The sequence below is a fragment of the Falco cherrug genome, chromosome 10 (assembly GCF_023634085.1).
Source record: "Falco cherrug isolate bFalChe1 chromosome 10, bFalChe1.pri, whole genome shotgun sequence".
Classification (NCBI taxonomy): domain Eukaryota; kingdom Metazoa; phylum Chordata; class Aves; order Falconiformes; family Falconidae; genus Falco; species Falco cherrug.
Window position 1 is genome coordinate 33169750 of NC_073706.1, and position 18590 is coordinate 33188339.

Consider the following 18590-nt stretch of genomic DNA (forward strand, 5'->3'; position numbering starts at 1 on the left):
ACATCCCATCCATCACATGCTGGGTGGGTCACCAACTCCTGACTTGATGCCATGTCAGTCCTCTCCTACTTCACCCATGCTGGAGGCACATCAACCTTTGCTGGTCTCCCATACAGACTACGAAGCAGCCTGACCCCTGGCTGCCACCTCAGTGCTACAGCACAACCCCAGCAGAGCCATTTTGGTCATTTTAAGCCAACCCTCATCTGCAAAAGTGATAACTGGAAAACCTCTAGCTTGTAGTCACACATCACATGTTGTCTGGCATGCAAAGGCAGTGCAGGAGCTCTCCTTTGTTATTTGCTTGGTGTGAATTTGATTTCCCATTTCCCCTTTTGCAATGCCAGCAGCAGAGAAATTGGTATAGGTGCTGGGAACCAACATCATCTCCTCTTTGCTTGCCAAAAATTACACACCTAGACGTTGGGTGATCTAGGCTCTGCTTATAACCACAAGGAGAAGAGGAAAGCAAAGATCCCCACCCTTTCACCTAGTGTTAAATAGTTGAGCTTCACTTCACCAAATCATTTACCACAAAATTACAGCTAGGTTATGGTTTTCATGGAGCAGCCTAATATTTCCCGAGTAACTTCCATTGCTTAACACATGGTATTCCTAATTTCCAGAATCTCTCTACCCAGGCCGTAAGCTAGTCTTTACAAGCCATGGTCATGTCTTAATGGGATAAGAAAAGCACAGAATAAACAGAACTGCTACCTAGCCAAAACGTTGCATTTGAACTTCAAGTTTGTTACGGCTCTCAGCTTCTTGCTCGGAGAACGACAGGGAGAACCAACTGATCTAAGTAGTAAATCCTGCCTCCTCATTGCCTGCAATATAACTGTAAACTCCTCTCAGTATTCTTGCAGCATTGCCAAGATCAGTGTTACTCTCCTACACAGGGCGTGCAGATCACACAAACGCACCTCATCTAACACTGACTTTATGTATTTTGTATGCAGACTGCAGTTTCATTCCTCTAATACATCCTGTTTGGGTTTTTTCCCCCCAGTGATAATTTCAACAATTTGGCCTCCATTTTCATCCTTAATTGCAAATTCTCATTTGCACAGAATTTTACCCAGAACCCACTTCTCCATGCCCTTTTTCCTGACCGTCACTTAAAATTAATAAGCCAAGAACTTGATTTCCACTCTTGCAAGAATATTAAAGGGCCATCTCTACATTACCATTTTTATCCCTGCATCTCTAAAACAGCGTAACAAAACCAACCTGCACCAACAAAGGAAAATTCAACAATGCCATTTCTCAAAGAACACAGATCAAGACCAACTTGTTAAAGACACCAATTCATGACAAAAAAAACCCCACTGCACTACTTGCTTACCAAGCAAGAAACTCCACATCACTTCAACTTAAAAATGAGAATATTTTTAACTAATTGGTCCAGAAGGACCTCAGAAACCCCTCAGTAAAAAATGAGTTGGCCTTTAACCTCTCCTTCTATGGGGGTCTCTCCTCATGAAGGATCACTAGATGGACGGATGTAACAACATTAAACAAACATCCAGGGAAAGCCACACATACTAACTGAAATATAACACAACTAGTAATCCAACCTGTTTGGAGCATGCAGATATCAGGTAACTTTCGCTTCTCACCATATCACAAGAGAGAAAGCTTAACGAGTAAAGGGCTGGAGTGGAATATGTATTATGTAGGTTGTCTTCTCAGCTTTACAGCTGCCTTGCTGTTGCACCTGAAGCTATGTCCTTTCTCCGTTTCCACTCCCATGCCCTGCTTGTTTTCATTGTCAGCTGTAAGCATTGCTAAGTAAAAACCACCTTTTACTATAAGTTTTTCCAGGGCCCACATCTGTTTCTGTGGCAGTTATGAGTTTGGAGGCAAGCTGGCAAATCAAAGAACAAGGAACAGAGTTTTCTGAAACTTCATTTTTCACACCACCACTTCTATTGGACTATATCCTTAGATTATCTAAAAATTATTGAGCTTGGAAAACTAGGGGGAATTTTTTTTTTTTTTTTGCATTTACCTCTTTCCCTAATAGTCAAAATGGGGTTTTTAAGCAGCTTATTGAATCAGTTACTACACATATATTCTCAAACTGAGCAGTAAACTCTGGTTTAGGAAACTTCAGTTTGTTGTTTCTCCCCCAGCAAAATAAAAGCCTTTTGTTTTGAGCATTCAAAATAAAAAACATAGCCACAAATATTTACAGTACCAACAAATAACTAAGTATACAAGCCATGCACATAGCACAGAGATGATGTATATGCTTTAATACTATCAGGTTATTTCTTTAAATACCCTTTAAAGTCTCAACGACAGCTTTACTTACAAAGAGGCCTCTAATAATTTTCACCAAGTCAAAAAATATAAAAACAATCACAATTTTTTTTAATCCAAAAGGTTCCATTTTCAACATTTCAACACAATAATTTCCATTATTGTGTCTATATGTTAAGGTAGTAACAATGCTTATACTTTAGCCTATCAGACATATAACAATCAACTATATCATCATAGCAGATAGATTTGTCTTGTAGGTAGATGCTTAATATTTTGCAACATGGGGGAGGGGGGGGAAACCCAAGAATATACTAAAAACAAAGCTATCTTTGCAACGTTTAAACAAAAGCGGTAACAGTGATGTTACTGTAACCACCATGGAAAAAAGCAGCAATATACTTTGCAGTCAAAGGGCCATGAGAGCATGTGTATTCATGATGGCATTCCCTGAAAAAAGGAACCATGCGCAAAGGATCCAAGCCAGCCTGTATTGCACAGGACAAACATACACGCTGGGACAAACATACACTCTGGAATTACGGGCCACAACAGGATCAGGATAAACACAGCAGATACAGGTCATCACAAGTCCATCAGTTATTTTCAATTCCCTGAAACAATTGGCCTCTAGATCCATCATCAAGATTTAAGCTGGGTGATGGTAAAACTGAGGAAGGAATTAAGCCCAAGAAAACCGAAAACTGTCAGTGTGGCACAGATATTTTTTTTATTTCCTAACTGAAATTTCAGAGATCCCTCCTGAGAAAACTGTAATCTAGCACAGCCTGTTTTAAGTAGAGAAAGGATATGATGAAAACATGGCTCCACATGAGCAGTGCTGCATATCCAGAACGACTGTAGCCCGCCCTTCCATCCCATTTAGCAAGAAACGTTCAGCACTGCACAGTGACTTCTCACTTGTTTATTGCTGCAGCAAATGTTTGCTGCAACGTGAATGACATGCTGAACATACCACAAACAGTAAAAAAATAGCTATTAAAAACAAAAATATCAAACGGACTGGAAAAGCATTTTTGACAAGGAGGAAACATTAAACCAGGTCTTTGTAGCATTTGCTAAATACAAAGGCTCATCATCTTTCAGGCCATTTGTATTTAATTGTCCTTTCATCTGAAGAGCAGTGGATATGAATGCGCATCAGGCAGCATATGAGTCAGATGTTCTGAAGAGGTCCAATCAAGGACACCCCACAACACAAGAGCACTGCATGCATAATGTCTTGCACAACTGACTTCAGCTACAGCCTAAAGTTCCTTTTCAGTGCCTCATCCTATTCCATGGTGGTTATGCACCAAAGCACTGAGAAGAAAATAATAAATAGACCTGCAGTCACATAATTCAAAAAGTTTAAACACATGAGACTCCAGGAACCTGATGTCCCCGCACCCTTTTAAAACTGCCAGGAAGACATACTCAGATTAGTAGGCAATTATCTAAAACTCAGGCTTTTGTTCTTCCACTCTTCCAGTTGAAAGAAAGAAGCGCTCACGTTTCTCAAGGTCAACGTTTCCAAAAGTGTTTGGGAAATAAGTCAAATTCACAATGGATCACTCAACACTTCCAAAATCAGGTTTTTGAGTAATAGACAGACACAGACGTATCTATTTCAGCACAAAGAAAGGAGAATCCCTGGTCTTTGGTGGAGAAAGCAGGTAAATCATGGGCATGGACACAAGGAGCAGCACAGGAAGTTAAATCTACTGTGCTGTCCTTGAGGTAAACTAGTGTGTCTTTTACACTGTCCTCTAATCCTTAGATTAGTTTCTCAGCTCTGGTTTTAACAGTATTAACTGAAGTGCAGAGGCAATCAGCAGACCACAACTTTGCCAAAAATTCAGCTGAATCATGAAAAGCAATTTACAAAAATAGACCATAGATAAAAATCATTAGTTGTAATCCTTAACTGTTACACTGGCTCTCTGCATTGAACATGTAAATTGGTATTGTTAATTCAAGGGAAACATGGAAAAGAACTCATCTTCTTTATATTCCTTTTAATTGAGCTCTCAAATCAAACCTTGTCTCCACATGACAACCAATGGAAAAAGGGATAGCTTGTGTGTAAACAAAAAACAGCTTGCCCTCTACATAGCCTACATACTGCAGTTTAATGCATGTTTAAGTCTAAAAATCTAGCTCCGGCATTATTTTGTAATCTTGAAAGTGAAGCAATTTAGGCTCTTATCTGCTTTTTCCTTTTCTCATCAACACAGCTCCTCTTAGGGTACAAAAGGTGCTAGCTGTTGATCACAATCTTCTTAAATCATCTTCTTGTTAGCTCTGCAAAGAACGATGTCTGCTCCAGGACACTGCCATCGCTAATCACTCAAACCAGGTCTCTCATAGGTCTATAAGGGGGAACAGTGCTGAGGGCAGCAGAACAAAAAGATTGTTTCCTCTTCCTTTTCAAGGAATATCTCTGAATGCATCCCTTCACTTTCATGGATCACTCATTCTGCCAAGCATAAGTTCCCCTGTGCAAAATCTACAGCTGCCTTAGCTTTGTACTGTACAAGAAAAAACAAAATTACGTACTTGAAGCATTGCCCAAAGCACAGATGGAAAAACAGCGTGAAACAGATTCAACAATGGTGTTCTCTATAGATATCTAACAACAAAAGCAGGGGCACCCATCTCAAAATTACTAAGAAAGCTGTTTGAGGCTCAGTGGAGTCAACACTGACTAAACAAATTATTCTTCAGTGCAGCATCCTGGGCTCTGATGCTCCGCTTCACAGCTGTGAGCGTGCACAACCACAGAACACTGACAGCGAGAAAGGGCAGAGGCTAACTCTTCTAACAAAAGTCTCACCATGGGAGACTACCAGGAGGCAGAGGTGCAGTACGGACATTGCAGCTGAAGCTGTCAGCTTATACTTCCATTTTGACTGGAAGCTACCAGCCAGCTACCCCCCAGGGAGATGCATACCTTTTGTCTGGTTATCTGCTCAGCTGGGACCCACACACATTGCCAGCCAAGTGCCATGTGCTGCTATAGCCACTAAAAAGCCAAGAAAACTGTTTGTACAGGTAGTACAGGTTGCATGTTCTGTTAGACTACAGCAAACCTGAGTAAAGTTTTCTTTCTGATCATCTTTACGCTTGAGGATAAATAATTTTGTATCAAATTAGCCATATGAAAAAACCTTCAACACCACTCAAGGATGTTATAAGGTAGAGAAATACTCTTTATATGCTTAGAGACCCTGAGCGAGAGGCTGTAGCACTGACCAGCTAGAGAAAGGCCACTGGCTAAACTGTTACAGAGGGCTTCAGACAAAAGTAGTGCTGCAGCTGGACGGGGTGCCACCTCATACGTTAGGCTGTGTTGCAGATGCAACAATCTCTTGCACACGCTGGGAGCTGAGAGAACTTGGCAGCTACTGCTAATGGTAAGTCTGGTTCCACCAATGAAAAATCAGTTCCTGAATGCAAAAGCCTTTTAAGAAATTTGAAAAAATTTAATCATATTATGAGCTCACAGGAAGAGCAGCAAGGGCTTGTACTGCAGCATTTGAAAGTGTTCTGTTAGGAAATTGTACTGATTGTTTTAATGCACATGTACACACACAAAAAAACCCACCACCCTGGGAAAAAAGCAGTAATTTTCATCTTTACCTGAGATGCTCCACTTAGGCAAGGCACTGAAACAGGGATGTTACCCAACAGCTCCAAGTGCTGTTCAGATGCTGTGCATGCCTCCTGCCCATCGGGAACCACTACATGCCTTCCAAGTTGCCCATAGTCCGCTCTGCCCCAGGTGAATACCTTGCCAGTATCTAAACACAAAAGACATTTCAAGATTACATATTTACCAGGTTCCAGGAACATCTGGATACCAACTGACAAGTAGAACACTTCGTAATACATCTTATCTAAACCTCCAAAAACCTAGTGAAAACTACTTATGGAAACAGAAGAAAAAAATTAAAACTACCTAAAGACGTATTACGATGTACTTCTATGCAGTTACTCAAACCTCATTAACGTGTTTTCTGGCAGAACAACAGCTGTAGGGTGACCTGGGCTATAAATGAAACCACGTCAGTAAAGGGGCTTAACCTGGACATTCTGCACAAAATATATACTTTAGTTATACAAAGGGCATATTTTTAGCTTACAGAACCACACAAAACAGCTTATTCTGAAACATAAAAGATTCTTCTCTATTCCCAGTCTTTGCCATTGAGACATCCATCACACATCCTGTATTTAACATACAGTTTATGTTTTCCTGATAAAAGTTATCTTCTGTCACAGCTCCCGTGAGCAAAGTAACAGCCCTCAGGACAGAAACCAGTTAGTCAGGACCACCACAGCTGTCATTAAGCATTGGAATTGCACCAGTTTCTTTTCACAGGAATCACATGTTGGCCAAGGCAAGTAACTAAATGAAATCAGCAGTATATGGATCATCCTTCCCTCCACATATTCTACCAGGTTCACTGCTGTGGGACTGACACCCAGAAGTCCACTCTCAAATATGGGTAACATCCATAAAGCAATCCTTTTACCTTCAGTTCCCAATATTAAAAAAAATAATAATTATGAAATCATACTAAGTGACAGCTTTATTTTCTTAATGAAATCTCTGCAGGTAAGTGATGAAAAGCTGTCCCTTTCTGGACTCCCAATTAAAAATGTTATATACACACAGCGTAACACTATGTTCTCAACTCTGTTTTAACGCAAAGCAGCAACCCACTTTCCAACCTAGAAGGAAGCCTGCAATGACCTTGAGTTACAGATGCACTACAGCCAAGCCTCAATCTCCTCTCCAGAACTCAACTCAAGTCACCAAGTCACAAGCCAAATTAAGTGACTCTGAGGAAAACACCATCAAGTGAAGCAAGACAGCTTAAACACGCGCACTTCTCCCCTTGTCAGTCAGTACAGGCATATCCCATAGAGGGGCTGGGAGCAGGCGGTACTGGTCACATCGCCCAAAGATGACAGCTGATGGTTTTCTTAACACATCCCATAACACAAACCTTCCGAAATCTGAACACCTTCCTTTTCCTTTGGGCGCTGTTAAATTGTCTTGAAGGAGACCCAGGTGAGCGCTGCTGGTTTGCAGAGTTTAAGCTGACAATGCATCTCAGAAACTGGAAACTAACTTCATAGATTTGAATACATGAGAAGTATATGCATTTCCCTTGGAAATCTGCCAGCAGTGGTAGTTTTTACTCTGATCACTGGAAGTTTTTCAGGTGTGTTCTCTCAGTTCACTGATAATGCTTCCCCTGAATTAAATGATAAAATTAGTTGTCCTTTTCTCTCAGGGGCACAATGATTTTCTTCCTTTGGAACTTCCTAGCAATTCAGGGAAAAGTTGAAACCAGTCATACACTACTTTCAATACAAGTGAGGTCTTTCAACATAGTAGGTGCATTTTGTTAGGTTAAAGCATTATAACAAGTTTCATTAAGAGAAACACCAGTGTATCTTACACAGATTAAAAAAACAGTTTACAGTTTAAAAAACATGCTTGTTCTAGAGGTAGCGTATTTACTTTGTAATTTGTATAGATCTCTGCTAACAACATCTGCAGCGGCAAAAATGTTGCAAGGAGACTCCTACATCAGTATGTTACATAGCAAATGTAAATGTAGACTAAGCTTCAGGCTTTTATATCACACCAGGTTACTGCGCCTATCCAGAACCCTATGAGTGGGCTGAAAAAGGACAGGCAGGCTGCTCTATTTTGTATCAACTACAAGAACTGAAGCTGAGTTTTATGAAATTTAAAGTCCAGTTAGATCATTAATATACCACAGGCTCTCAAGCACTACCCAGACATTGCTGTATTGATCCCAAGGACCATAATTTAACTAAAGCATTTCAGCTCTCAGAAGCTAAAACAGGATCAAGTGCCACTGGCAAAACCATCAGCAACCCACAAGGCCTCTGGAAAAGCAAGCAGTATCTTTGGTAATACAGACACAGATCCTCGTATGCAGACTAGCACTATCCTGTACACATGGGCTGTAGAAGCTCCTCTCAAGTCTGACTTCGGGGGGGGGTGGGGGGGGGAAGTCAGGGGCAGAATTCTCCAACCCAATATGGTGCTCAGTCTGCACTCAGACATGAACAAGAAACAACAGCCCCTCATATAACAAAAATGATCCTTTGCATCATCACATCAGGGTACCACTGCACCTTGTCTCAAGTCTTGTCTGCTGCTGGTATCTGGGTTCAGATGAAGACAATCTGAAATCCTGACACACACCTGACTAGTTACCAAGATCATAGTCTTCCCACCCTGCCAGTGACCAGCAGAAACCAGGGAGCAGCTGACACAATCACCATCTTGATGACAAACTGCTAGAGGAAGTTCTGTGTAAAGCAAGCAATTATGTTCCCCTCTGCCAAAGGCCTGTGAGAGGTGGAGAAAAGTGCAGTCATCTACAGCTTCCCCAACTGTAAGACCAGAGCAAGACACCACAACCAACTACCCTGAAGTCAAAGTAAACTGCATACATTATTTCCCCTTGGGAATTAAGGGGTAGCAAGTTCATCATCTGCAACAGGATCAATTTGTCTAACTACAGTTGCTATCAGCTGGTGATTGTGCCTTTATCCATGACGGGGAAAAGCTCCTCTCTCCACTATCAAGTATCTTTTCCATGTGCCAGTGTCCATACAAGTTTGGTCTTTTTTTCTTCTACACTGGGGATATTGATGATCTTAACGTTCACTCTGCAATTCTGTTACCGCATCCATTTTTGAGGCCCTACACTGAAATTTCAACAGTAAAACCAAGCTGAGATGGAAGTAATAGAACTGGAAACAGTATGATCCCAGTGGTTTTACTCAGCTGTACAAAGGCATTGAAGCATGTTCATCTCTTATTGCAAATTATTTCAGTAAATTCAGTGTAAATGAGGAATGCAAGCATATATGAAGGATTAAAACCAGACAGCAATATTGCTTAGCTGCAACAAAACATCTTCCATCCACAGATTCTATTTTCTTCCACTGGACAAGCAAGCACAGAATTTCTTACACATGCAAAACTAAACAAGCTTTAGGAGAACATAAGCTGTTTCTGTTTACAAACAGAAATAATTGTAATAAACTTATTTCCTTTATAGTGGCAAAAAGGAAAAAAGTTTCAGGTGGTTATTTGTAGGCAAGCAGAGAACATCCATTAAAGCCAGATAAATTAACTTTTGCTTTTAGGATGAACTTCTTGAATGCCCAAATATTAGGTAAGCAGCCAGTTCCTTCTCAGTGCTCACGGATTCAGTTCTCACTTCTAATCAGCAGAAATTCATTGCCCAGACCTGCTCCTGTTTAGTGAGCATTCCCCTTCCCCAAGCTCTATCTCCTGCTAATGGGCAATCATTCCTATTTTTCAGCCAAACACTTCCTAGGATACTTTAATCTGTCTTTTCTGTGAGAGAACCTAACAACAGAAGTTGATTTAGAAGTATCTTCTCTATGAAATACTGATTATATTTTCAACAAACAAAACAACAACAAAATCAAGTCTCAAGTGGAAATTTCAGACCAAGGCAAACATCAATGCATGGAAAATTCCGCCAAAAAGGTTAAAGTCTTGTCAAAATCCTAAGCAACAGAAAGCACTGAGTTATGACAGAAAGTGTTAAGCAATTGTAATGAGAAATATTGCTACTGTGCTGCTTATAATATAGATGGTATTTTAAAATGTTCTAAGAATATTTGAGAAAAAGACATTAGTCACACAGAGTAAGGAGGTTGGAGGATGAATTACTTAAGAATGAGGGGTGATATAACAAGGAGTGTTGGTCTAATATTAGAATAGAACAGAATTTAATTAGAAGTCAAGAAAACATACACAGCGATGAGTCAACTGGACAGAGTACATCAACCATGGAAGTGGCTGAGGCATCAGAAAATGAGATATTTCATACCAGACTCTATACAGTAAAAGGGCACAAAAGGCAGGAGGTGTTTCTACAATTTGTGTGAAAGAAAGAAGCATACAATGGTGGAAAGCTTTTCCAGTTCTTCTAAGATACTAACAATGCTTCCTAAGACCTTGATCCTGCCATGTTCTGAGCACAGTGGCTCCAGTTCCAAAAAGCAAACTCCTCAACTGTGAATATCCACATTGTCCCAAATTACTTCATTGCAACTCTTCCTCTTTTCAGCAGACAAATGCTACATCAAACAAAGGCCAGAGGGCCCAATACCATTTGGTATTCAGGAGTAACAGATATAATTGATGTACATTGTGTCATTCCAGTGTCCAACCTGAATGAAACACAGTACAGGAGTTCTGAGAGCTAGAAGGACAGAGGTCAGAAGATTTTTAGGAAAACCTTCCCAACAGCGCTTTAAGTAAACAGCACATACAATAGTATGTTACACCATTTGAGATTTTACATGGTCATACAGACCTAGTTTCCTCCTGCTTTCTGAACTGTAAACACAGCAATCTGCCTCAGCGTACATACAGCAGCACATAATCTGAAACACATTCTCATGCCCCTCAGAATACGGATGAGAGTAGGTAAGTATTGAAGTGCTTGCAGTACTGCACTAGCAGTCCACCATCAGAAAGGCTACTCTGTGTTTTCTTCACATCGTGATTCTGTCCTTATGCTATCACAAGGCGTAGGCGGTTGAGAATGGCCTTAGAATTACAAGTTCACAACCTTTGGAGTATCGCAAATCCAGCAGCATTGCATGAAACGCTTTAGTTGCTTCCTGTCTGACACTGTAGCTCTTACTGTGCTGCTTTATGGTGCTGCTGAGGCTATAGAGCATGTCATTTTTCCCGTCTTACCACTTCCTTAATCTGCTCAGCCACCTAAGTATTTGGAGGGAATTAAATTAACAATTTAGAAAAAATGCTTTTTAGTTTTAGAAACAGGTTGGTTTCTCAGTAGAACACAAAAAATAGCAACATTAAAGTGTACTTATTTTCACTAGATTCAGATACATCTTTATATCAATTTTCCTGTTTGAAGATAATATCATGACTGCACTACTGTTATCTCCTTGAAGTTTCTATTCGGTATCCAGGCAAGCTCGGAACTATCCTTTCATAAATACTAGATGAAAGAGTTCATCTTGGCTATCTCAGTTCATGGTTGCATTAACAATTACTTTTCAAATGAACTCTGGATATTCGCACTGAATGCTTAATCTCATTCAGACTTGAAATAGGAAGCTTTATATAAAAGTCCTAATGCCTCCTTTCACATGAAAATTCACAGGAGCAGGTATTAAAAATTGACAGAGGCTGCCTCTGCCTCCTCCCTGCCCCACACAAGGCAAAACAATGCTTCTCCCCCAACTACAGATCTCTGTTGTCCTTCAGAGCAATCACTGATGTCTTTTAACCATTCCAAGAAACTTCTTCATCTGCGTAACATCTGTACCTGTGCACGGTGTCAGTACAAAACAGGATTATCTGCTCTGACAAAGGTTTAAATGGCCCCTTCATCCTCTTACACAGGAGTTCCGTTTGTGAGAGGTACCCACATCTCTTAACACATTTTCTGTGACCTCCTTACAGACTTCTGCAACTTTACATAATAGGGTATGCTCCCAATTATTTTTTTCCATAGTCATTTATAATAGCTATTAAAAAGGTACTCACTTAAACACAAATTTATGCATAGTATTGAGGTCATGCCTCCTCAGGAAAGTTCAGATAAAGCAGGGATATTTCAGGGATGTTAGCAACAGAAAACTAGAAATCATTTCAGTTGCCATTTTCAGCCTTCTGCTGTCACAGGTTGCAATACATAGCTAGCTCAGAACAGTCCACAAAGCACCTACTCAACATGCAGTAGTTCACAAGGGTTTTCGAGCACCCTGTAAATAGGATTAAACCTGCAACAAAAGGCCACAAATGCCACAGGAAAAGAACCATAAAGGCATCACCAGTCGTCCTGCAATAGCTATTGATTTGTCAGTTATACCACCTATACTCAAGTGAGCCAAAATTTTCTGCAATTCTGAGCTACATCTGATGTCCCCAAATCTGGTGACCAATTTAATAACAAGCACATGTGCAAGATAGATGAACAAGACGCCTAAGGGATTTCACACCACGGCAATCAGTGGCTTATCTATGATCCAGCAAACAACTGGCTTCTGTGACCCGTTCCTACTGCTAAAAAAAAAAAAAAAAAAAAGGAAATTTAAGAAATCAACCTAGAAAATTATGCATCACAAAAGAAAATTCATCCAACCAGGGGGAACTCTGTTGCATGACATTAACGTAAACAGATAGAGCATAAGGGATACAGCTGCATCATCCATTCTTCTTTCAGAACCTCCTGGAGACATCAAAACATTAAAAATCCAGTTACTTGTATGATAATGCGATGTAATGGAAAATACTTGCTGAGGCAGGTAAAGCCATGAGGATGTGGGAGACCCTCCAAGAGAAGACACCAGGACTGTGACTGCCTTTTAGCACTGACTAAAATGTTCAAAGCGCAGACTGAGAATTCCTTCAGCAACAACCAAGACAGCCTGAAAAACTTCAGACCCAAATAGTTGTTCCCATTCCTAGGCCACCAGTCTTCATTGTGCTAAAACTATTTGTGACAGGGAAAGTAACCCAAGCCAAGGAATTGACCTGGCTGAAGAACACTCTTGGGAACTGGGAGCTGGCAACAGCAAATATTGCTAAAGGCAGTGCTGTATTAAGTCAATTTAATATTCTGTATGATAGGCTAGAGATAAAGTCAGTACATCATGTGAAACTGCAAGTTATCGTGCGCTTTACCAACAGATCCATCTTTATCAGACTGTTAACACCATCAAACATCTAAACAGCTTTAACTTTCATTCATTAAAAAACAGGTAACGCTTTTTCTTTTTTGTTTCCATATCTATACCAAGTTATGTTTCAAGACGGGCAACATTCAGTTAATGGGATTATTCACACACTTAATAGCATGCTTCACTGCTTTGAAAGATTGGACAGAAATAACTTGTGAGTATGGCAAATTCCACAACTCTCCAGGTACCTGGAAAGTCCTGCCTGTGGGTTTGGGTTTTAGAGGAATAACAGCTGTTTTGCTTTTAGGAGGCTGGAAACATGAAGTTCCATACAAAGCTCTGAACAAACTGAAAGAAAAATTTAAATGTAAGTTAAATGCTTGTAAAGTTGTGTTCATACTGCTGATATCAAACACATATATGAACTTGGCTCAAAAAATAAAATGCAGGAGGATGTCATGAAGTCCATGCAACCATGAAACAAAGCTGGGGAAGAGGGGTGGGGGCAGGAATCAATGCTGAAGAATCTATCACGCTTTGCATTCAACGTGCAAGATGAGAAAATTCCCTTCTCATTTCTTTCCACTCATGATTAGAGAGTCATCACTGCCTCACCAGCTGTGCCTCTGGCTCATTTTAAATTCAAACTGCGATACATATCTCACTTTTAGACTTTTAATAGCAATGCCTTAAAATGCAGATTGCTGGCTAAATTTAGTTACATGATTAGAAACAAATCTAACTAATTCCTACCCAGCAAACAGAACTGCTGCAATTCAAGGTTCAATAGAGGACTTAACTCTTAATCTAAAAACAAAGTCCTAACACGAAGAAAGAAAAAAAAATAAAAAGAAAATCAAAGCACAGTTTAGTGATGTCTCTAAAAAAGCAGGATGCATAAAACATTAACCAGCCATGGAAAACTATCTGCAAATGCATCATAGCATACCATAGGGTTTTTGTTCTGTACTTCTGCAAATAAATTCTGCACTATGCTACTACAGCAGTATGAGTCACACACTTCTACTGACATTCTATATTTATATCTCCATGCCCTTCTGCACTGTTATACACTTTCTTCCATACAGGCCTCCCTAACCTGGAATTTCCTTTCTTCTGCAGTTGAGCATCTCTTCCTCTAACATTCCCCAGAAAGCTGAATAGATATTTCTCTCTAAGCAGTTAGTCAATTCTTTCTGGACACCATTTTGAAGCTGTAACACCCTTGAACTATTAGAATACAAGGCATATGCTTGTATTTGTTCACAATTACTTTCTTGTGTCTTATTTCCTATTCTGTCTGTGAACAGAATGCTCAGGCGTTTATCCCCTTTAAGGCAAGGTCCAGGTCTCATTTCATTTGATTTAACACAGTACAGTGCTACAGAAAATCTTATTCAGAGATTACGAATTACAATATATTCATGTTTTCTAGATTATTTTATGGAAATCATTACCTATAGCACCAATCTTGCAAACATTTGTGAATCTGTCTAATTTGGAAAATGCAAGTGATCCTGCTATGCTCAATATCCCATTGTCATCTGAGCCTAAGAAGGAACAGGCATCTGTCTACAAGAGATAAAATGAAGGTAATTAAGTTCCCAGCATTAATATTTACCTTGTCGAAAGACAGACACAGAAATATCATAAGAAATGCTCTGGAATGGCAGTCTGAACAACTGGGCTTTTTTTGCTGTTGCTCACAATACGCATTCCCAAGAACAAATATTCAGGGACCATTTGCACAGAGATTTCATTAGATAACAAGCCTCAGGCACTCATGATTATGAAGAGTAAGAGTCACAACATCTACAAAGGAAGAAGCAGCATTACTCAAATGAAGTGTTAGATGACCAATTCCAAGACTTGCTAAGTGGCTTTAATTTTCTCAACAGCTCCACAAGCAGCCGAGTTCTACATCCAATGGAGTTCAACTCTATGTGGTGTTCTTAAGAAATAAAGTACAATGAACAGAACAGTATCACAAAACCAACAATGGCACCTCCAGAGCCTCCCAGGAGATCACCCCACTTTTTCAGAGTCAGAACCATTAGAACAGCAACTACAATTGACTAATGTGATCACCTCAAATAGCAAGCAGCTGTAACTGCAACATTCTCACTGACACGAGGAACAAAACAGTCTAAACGAGGATGGGAAGGAAAATTCATGCCCTTTGAACTCAAGAGATAAATAATGAGTGATGAGGTATTTTATCCCCATTCTTTCCTACCCCCAAAGAAAGACTGACTTTAAGGGGGATGGGGGACACGGATGGACAACAAAAACCCACAAGATGCCATTTTAAACAATGTACGGGCAAGACGCTTAACATCAAGGAGACTGCAGGGAAAGAGGGGACAAAGGTATAAATAGCTGCATAGTCGTGAAAGTATCTAAATGACATTTATGCCCTGAAAAAATTCCATCATCTATAGAAGAGCATGCTATCGAGCTAGCAGAGTTCCCTTTGACTCCTGCCTTCTCATTCCAGTTCAGACCTCTAACTCGTTAGAATTTGTATATTAAGAGACTGACTGTGAGACATTTTCAGCATTTCAAAGCTACAGAACACAGAGTACGAGGCGAAAGTTGCGATTTGGAAGTCTACAAATTTCGAAACATTTTACAAGTGTTACTTCCTACGTAAATACAATGAATGCTATGCAAGTCCCTCCTGTAAGGAAATCTGAAATTCCCTGCGAAGAGGGAATTATACTAGTGATCTATTTACATCTTTAATTCTTTACTTTTGGTAAACATCAAAAGTAAATAATCACTAAATGATGCGATAGCTGTGCACAACCACCTCTGTATAGCTATAGCATCTGTATTTGCTTGCAGTGCCAGCACATCTGTTTAAGAATTACCCAAGCGTGTACAGGAACAGCATTGTCATCTAAGTATTGATGTGCTGTGCTATGCTGCCTGTTAATAAGAGGGGGTTTAGGTTTGAAAGCAAGAGAGGGAAGAAATAAGAAGATAACTTTTCTACTTTTCTCCTTAGGAGTCAGGAGGAAACAGCAATGAAGATAAGAACAAAAAGTTCCTGGCTTTTCACGGCCTTCTTTTCCCTGACATTAAAAAGAATGTTGACTGAAAGAAGCAGTACCCTCCCGTTCATGCTTCACAGAATACAGTAAGATAGGACAGCTAGTAAATATACCATACGTTTTCTCCTGCTCTAAAGCAGGCGGCCAGGTGGGGAAGAATAATTTCTTTGCTCCAAAGTGAAAAGCTTAAAAATCAGACACTCGGAAAACGATTTTACATGTCAAGTTTGTGTCTACAGAGGATCAGCTCACGACAAAGACTTGAATCCCAAGGGCATGGAGCAACACGATTTTGACTAACACTGCTCCAACAACTACCCTAAACAAACCACCCTAGATTTTAAAATCAGACACATCAGCTGTTTGTCACATTTCAACTATCAGCTTCTGCCTGTGTGCATGCTCATGATGTTTTGGCTTTGTTTGGTGGTGGCTTTTTTTAGTCTCTAGCAAAGTGAGCAAGCAAGAGGAGACAAACACAAAAGGATTTAACACCCTTCTATGTGCTCTGTGACTTGCCAGGATGATTCTTCAAACCAGATGAACTTCTAGTAATCCACACTGCCACCCTTATAGTGTCCCCATAGCCTGACCTTCTCTTCTGGCAGTTCCATCATCCATTTTCTTTCAAATGAACTAATTCAGCTCTAGTCAACTGCGTCACTCCCAGGGACAAGCCTGAAAGATGATGCTTGTGTGCAGGCAAATTCCTACAAAACCACCATTGGCTGTTATAAAGTCCAAAACTCAAGATGAAAAAAAACCAAACTGATTTTCAATTTGCTTGCTATTTTGGGGTGGGAAGGACAAGTAAGAAGACATACTCCCTAAAGGAGTTTCTATACATATTTTTTGGGGTGGCTTTGTAAAGGTAAGTTCTTAGAAATTCTAGAAAAGTAACATTTTCTATATTCGTGATAAAAAGATCTTAATAAAGCTGACATAAAACACTGTCCCTGAATAAATCTTTGCCTTCACAATGTTTTATACAATTTTTCTTTTAATTAAATGACACTGAGTACAAGTGAGAATGATTACCTAAGGAAATGCCACCACTCCTAGGGTTTATCTTCTGCATCAATCAGATGCTAATACCTTCTTATCATCCAGGTCTTTGTCCCAAAAAAGTAAACTGAAAGTTACCGTGATTATTTTATTATTATTATATACTGTGTTCCTCATAATATTGGGCAGAGAATAAAGCAGACCTGAGCCAAGCAAGCTCTTAAATCCAGCAGAACATACCCAAAACTTTGAGTGCATCCTAAGGGACACAGATAAATGCAATTCCCCTTCATATGCAGATCTCTGATCTTTGGGATCCACACCGAATATATGTACCTACACTGAGAGACAGCCTTTGCACTTAAGTTCAGACAGCAACTACAAAAATCAGAGGGAGCTGCACCTGAACTTCACCAATTAGGCTTGGAAAAGCTCCTTCTCCTCCTATACAAAAGGGGACTTAAAAACCCACACAACTGTGTGAAAAAGCCTGCAAATTCCCCTTTAAAATTTTCCTTGGGGTAGGTTTGGTTTGTTCTTCAGTAATATCGAGCCTGAGCCTCACCTACCAACAAAAGCTTGCTGCACAGCTGCTGGGGGCTGGCTCCAGGTCCGCGCAGGTACCTCCACTGCCCACTGACAACTGTTCCGGTTTACAGGACTTCAAGTTTGTTGGCTTGGCCATCTTCAGCTCTTGGCTGCAAGTTTGTCCAGGTAGCAGGCTGACCTTGCTACATGGTGTTGGCGCCCTCTGTGCTTCCATGCATTTAATTAGTAAAAAAATGAGTATCCAAAATATACTGCCAAAACAAGAACAGATCTGGAGATCAACACCAACATAATTCAAAGTCAAACAAACCCTATATACATTCCTACTATATAGGAGGAATTAATCATAAGGTTTGATTTCAACAATATTTACAAGCAAAGCAGTATTTTTCATGGGCTGTATTAAAAAATCATTAATCTTTTATTTAAGGAAGTCAAGCCACAGAACAGCAGAGAAAAAAACCAGAAAACTGCTTTTGCTTAAGAAACACAACAAATGTTAAAGGGTATCAGTTGCTAACCACACTTGTGCATGTACTAGGCTTAAGTGCTAAAACATAGATGTCAGTCACAGTATTTTCAGAGCACTCAAAAATCCGGCTAAGTCAGCTGAATGCTTAAAAATACACAAAACCCCCACGTACTAGAAAATACCCCATTGCAGATACTTTAAGACAGAGATACAACTTCATGTTAGAGTCATTCCTAGCACTCAAACTATGTAAACCCTATGTAACAAGTACATATGACCAACTGAAATTTTTCATCAGACTTGTGTTACAAGATTGTTTTATGGCTCCTCACAAGTGGAACGATTCAAAGAATAAAGGCCACCAGCCTACCAAATAAAACAAGTGGATAAAATCTCCTGGCAGATCTCATACTTCCCAAGTATCAAAGAAGGGGAAAAAGCCCTTCTACAAGACTATAAATCTGGTACTCAAAATTCACAGCTGT

The 18590-nt window shown here is 39.9% G+C and overlaps 1 protein-coding gene across 4 annotated transcripts in view; it reads right to left on the bottom strand.

Annotated features, from left to right (window-relative positions):
• Nucleotides 1-18590, bottom strand: part of SERGEF (secretion regulating guanine nucleotide exchange factor) — a 158766-nt gene that overhangs the window by 116570 nt on the left and 23606 nt on the right. For all 4 annotated transcript variants that reach the window (XM_055722179.1, XM_055722176.1, XM_055722175.1 and 1 more), the window contains one exon: nucleotides 5911-6071. In XM_055722179.1, coding sequence (XP_055578154.1) covers nucleotides 5911-6071 — 161 coding nt within the window. The remainder of the gene's footprint in view (nucleotides 1-5910; nucleotides 6072-18590) is intronic.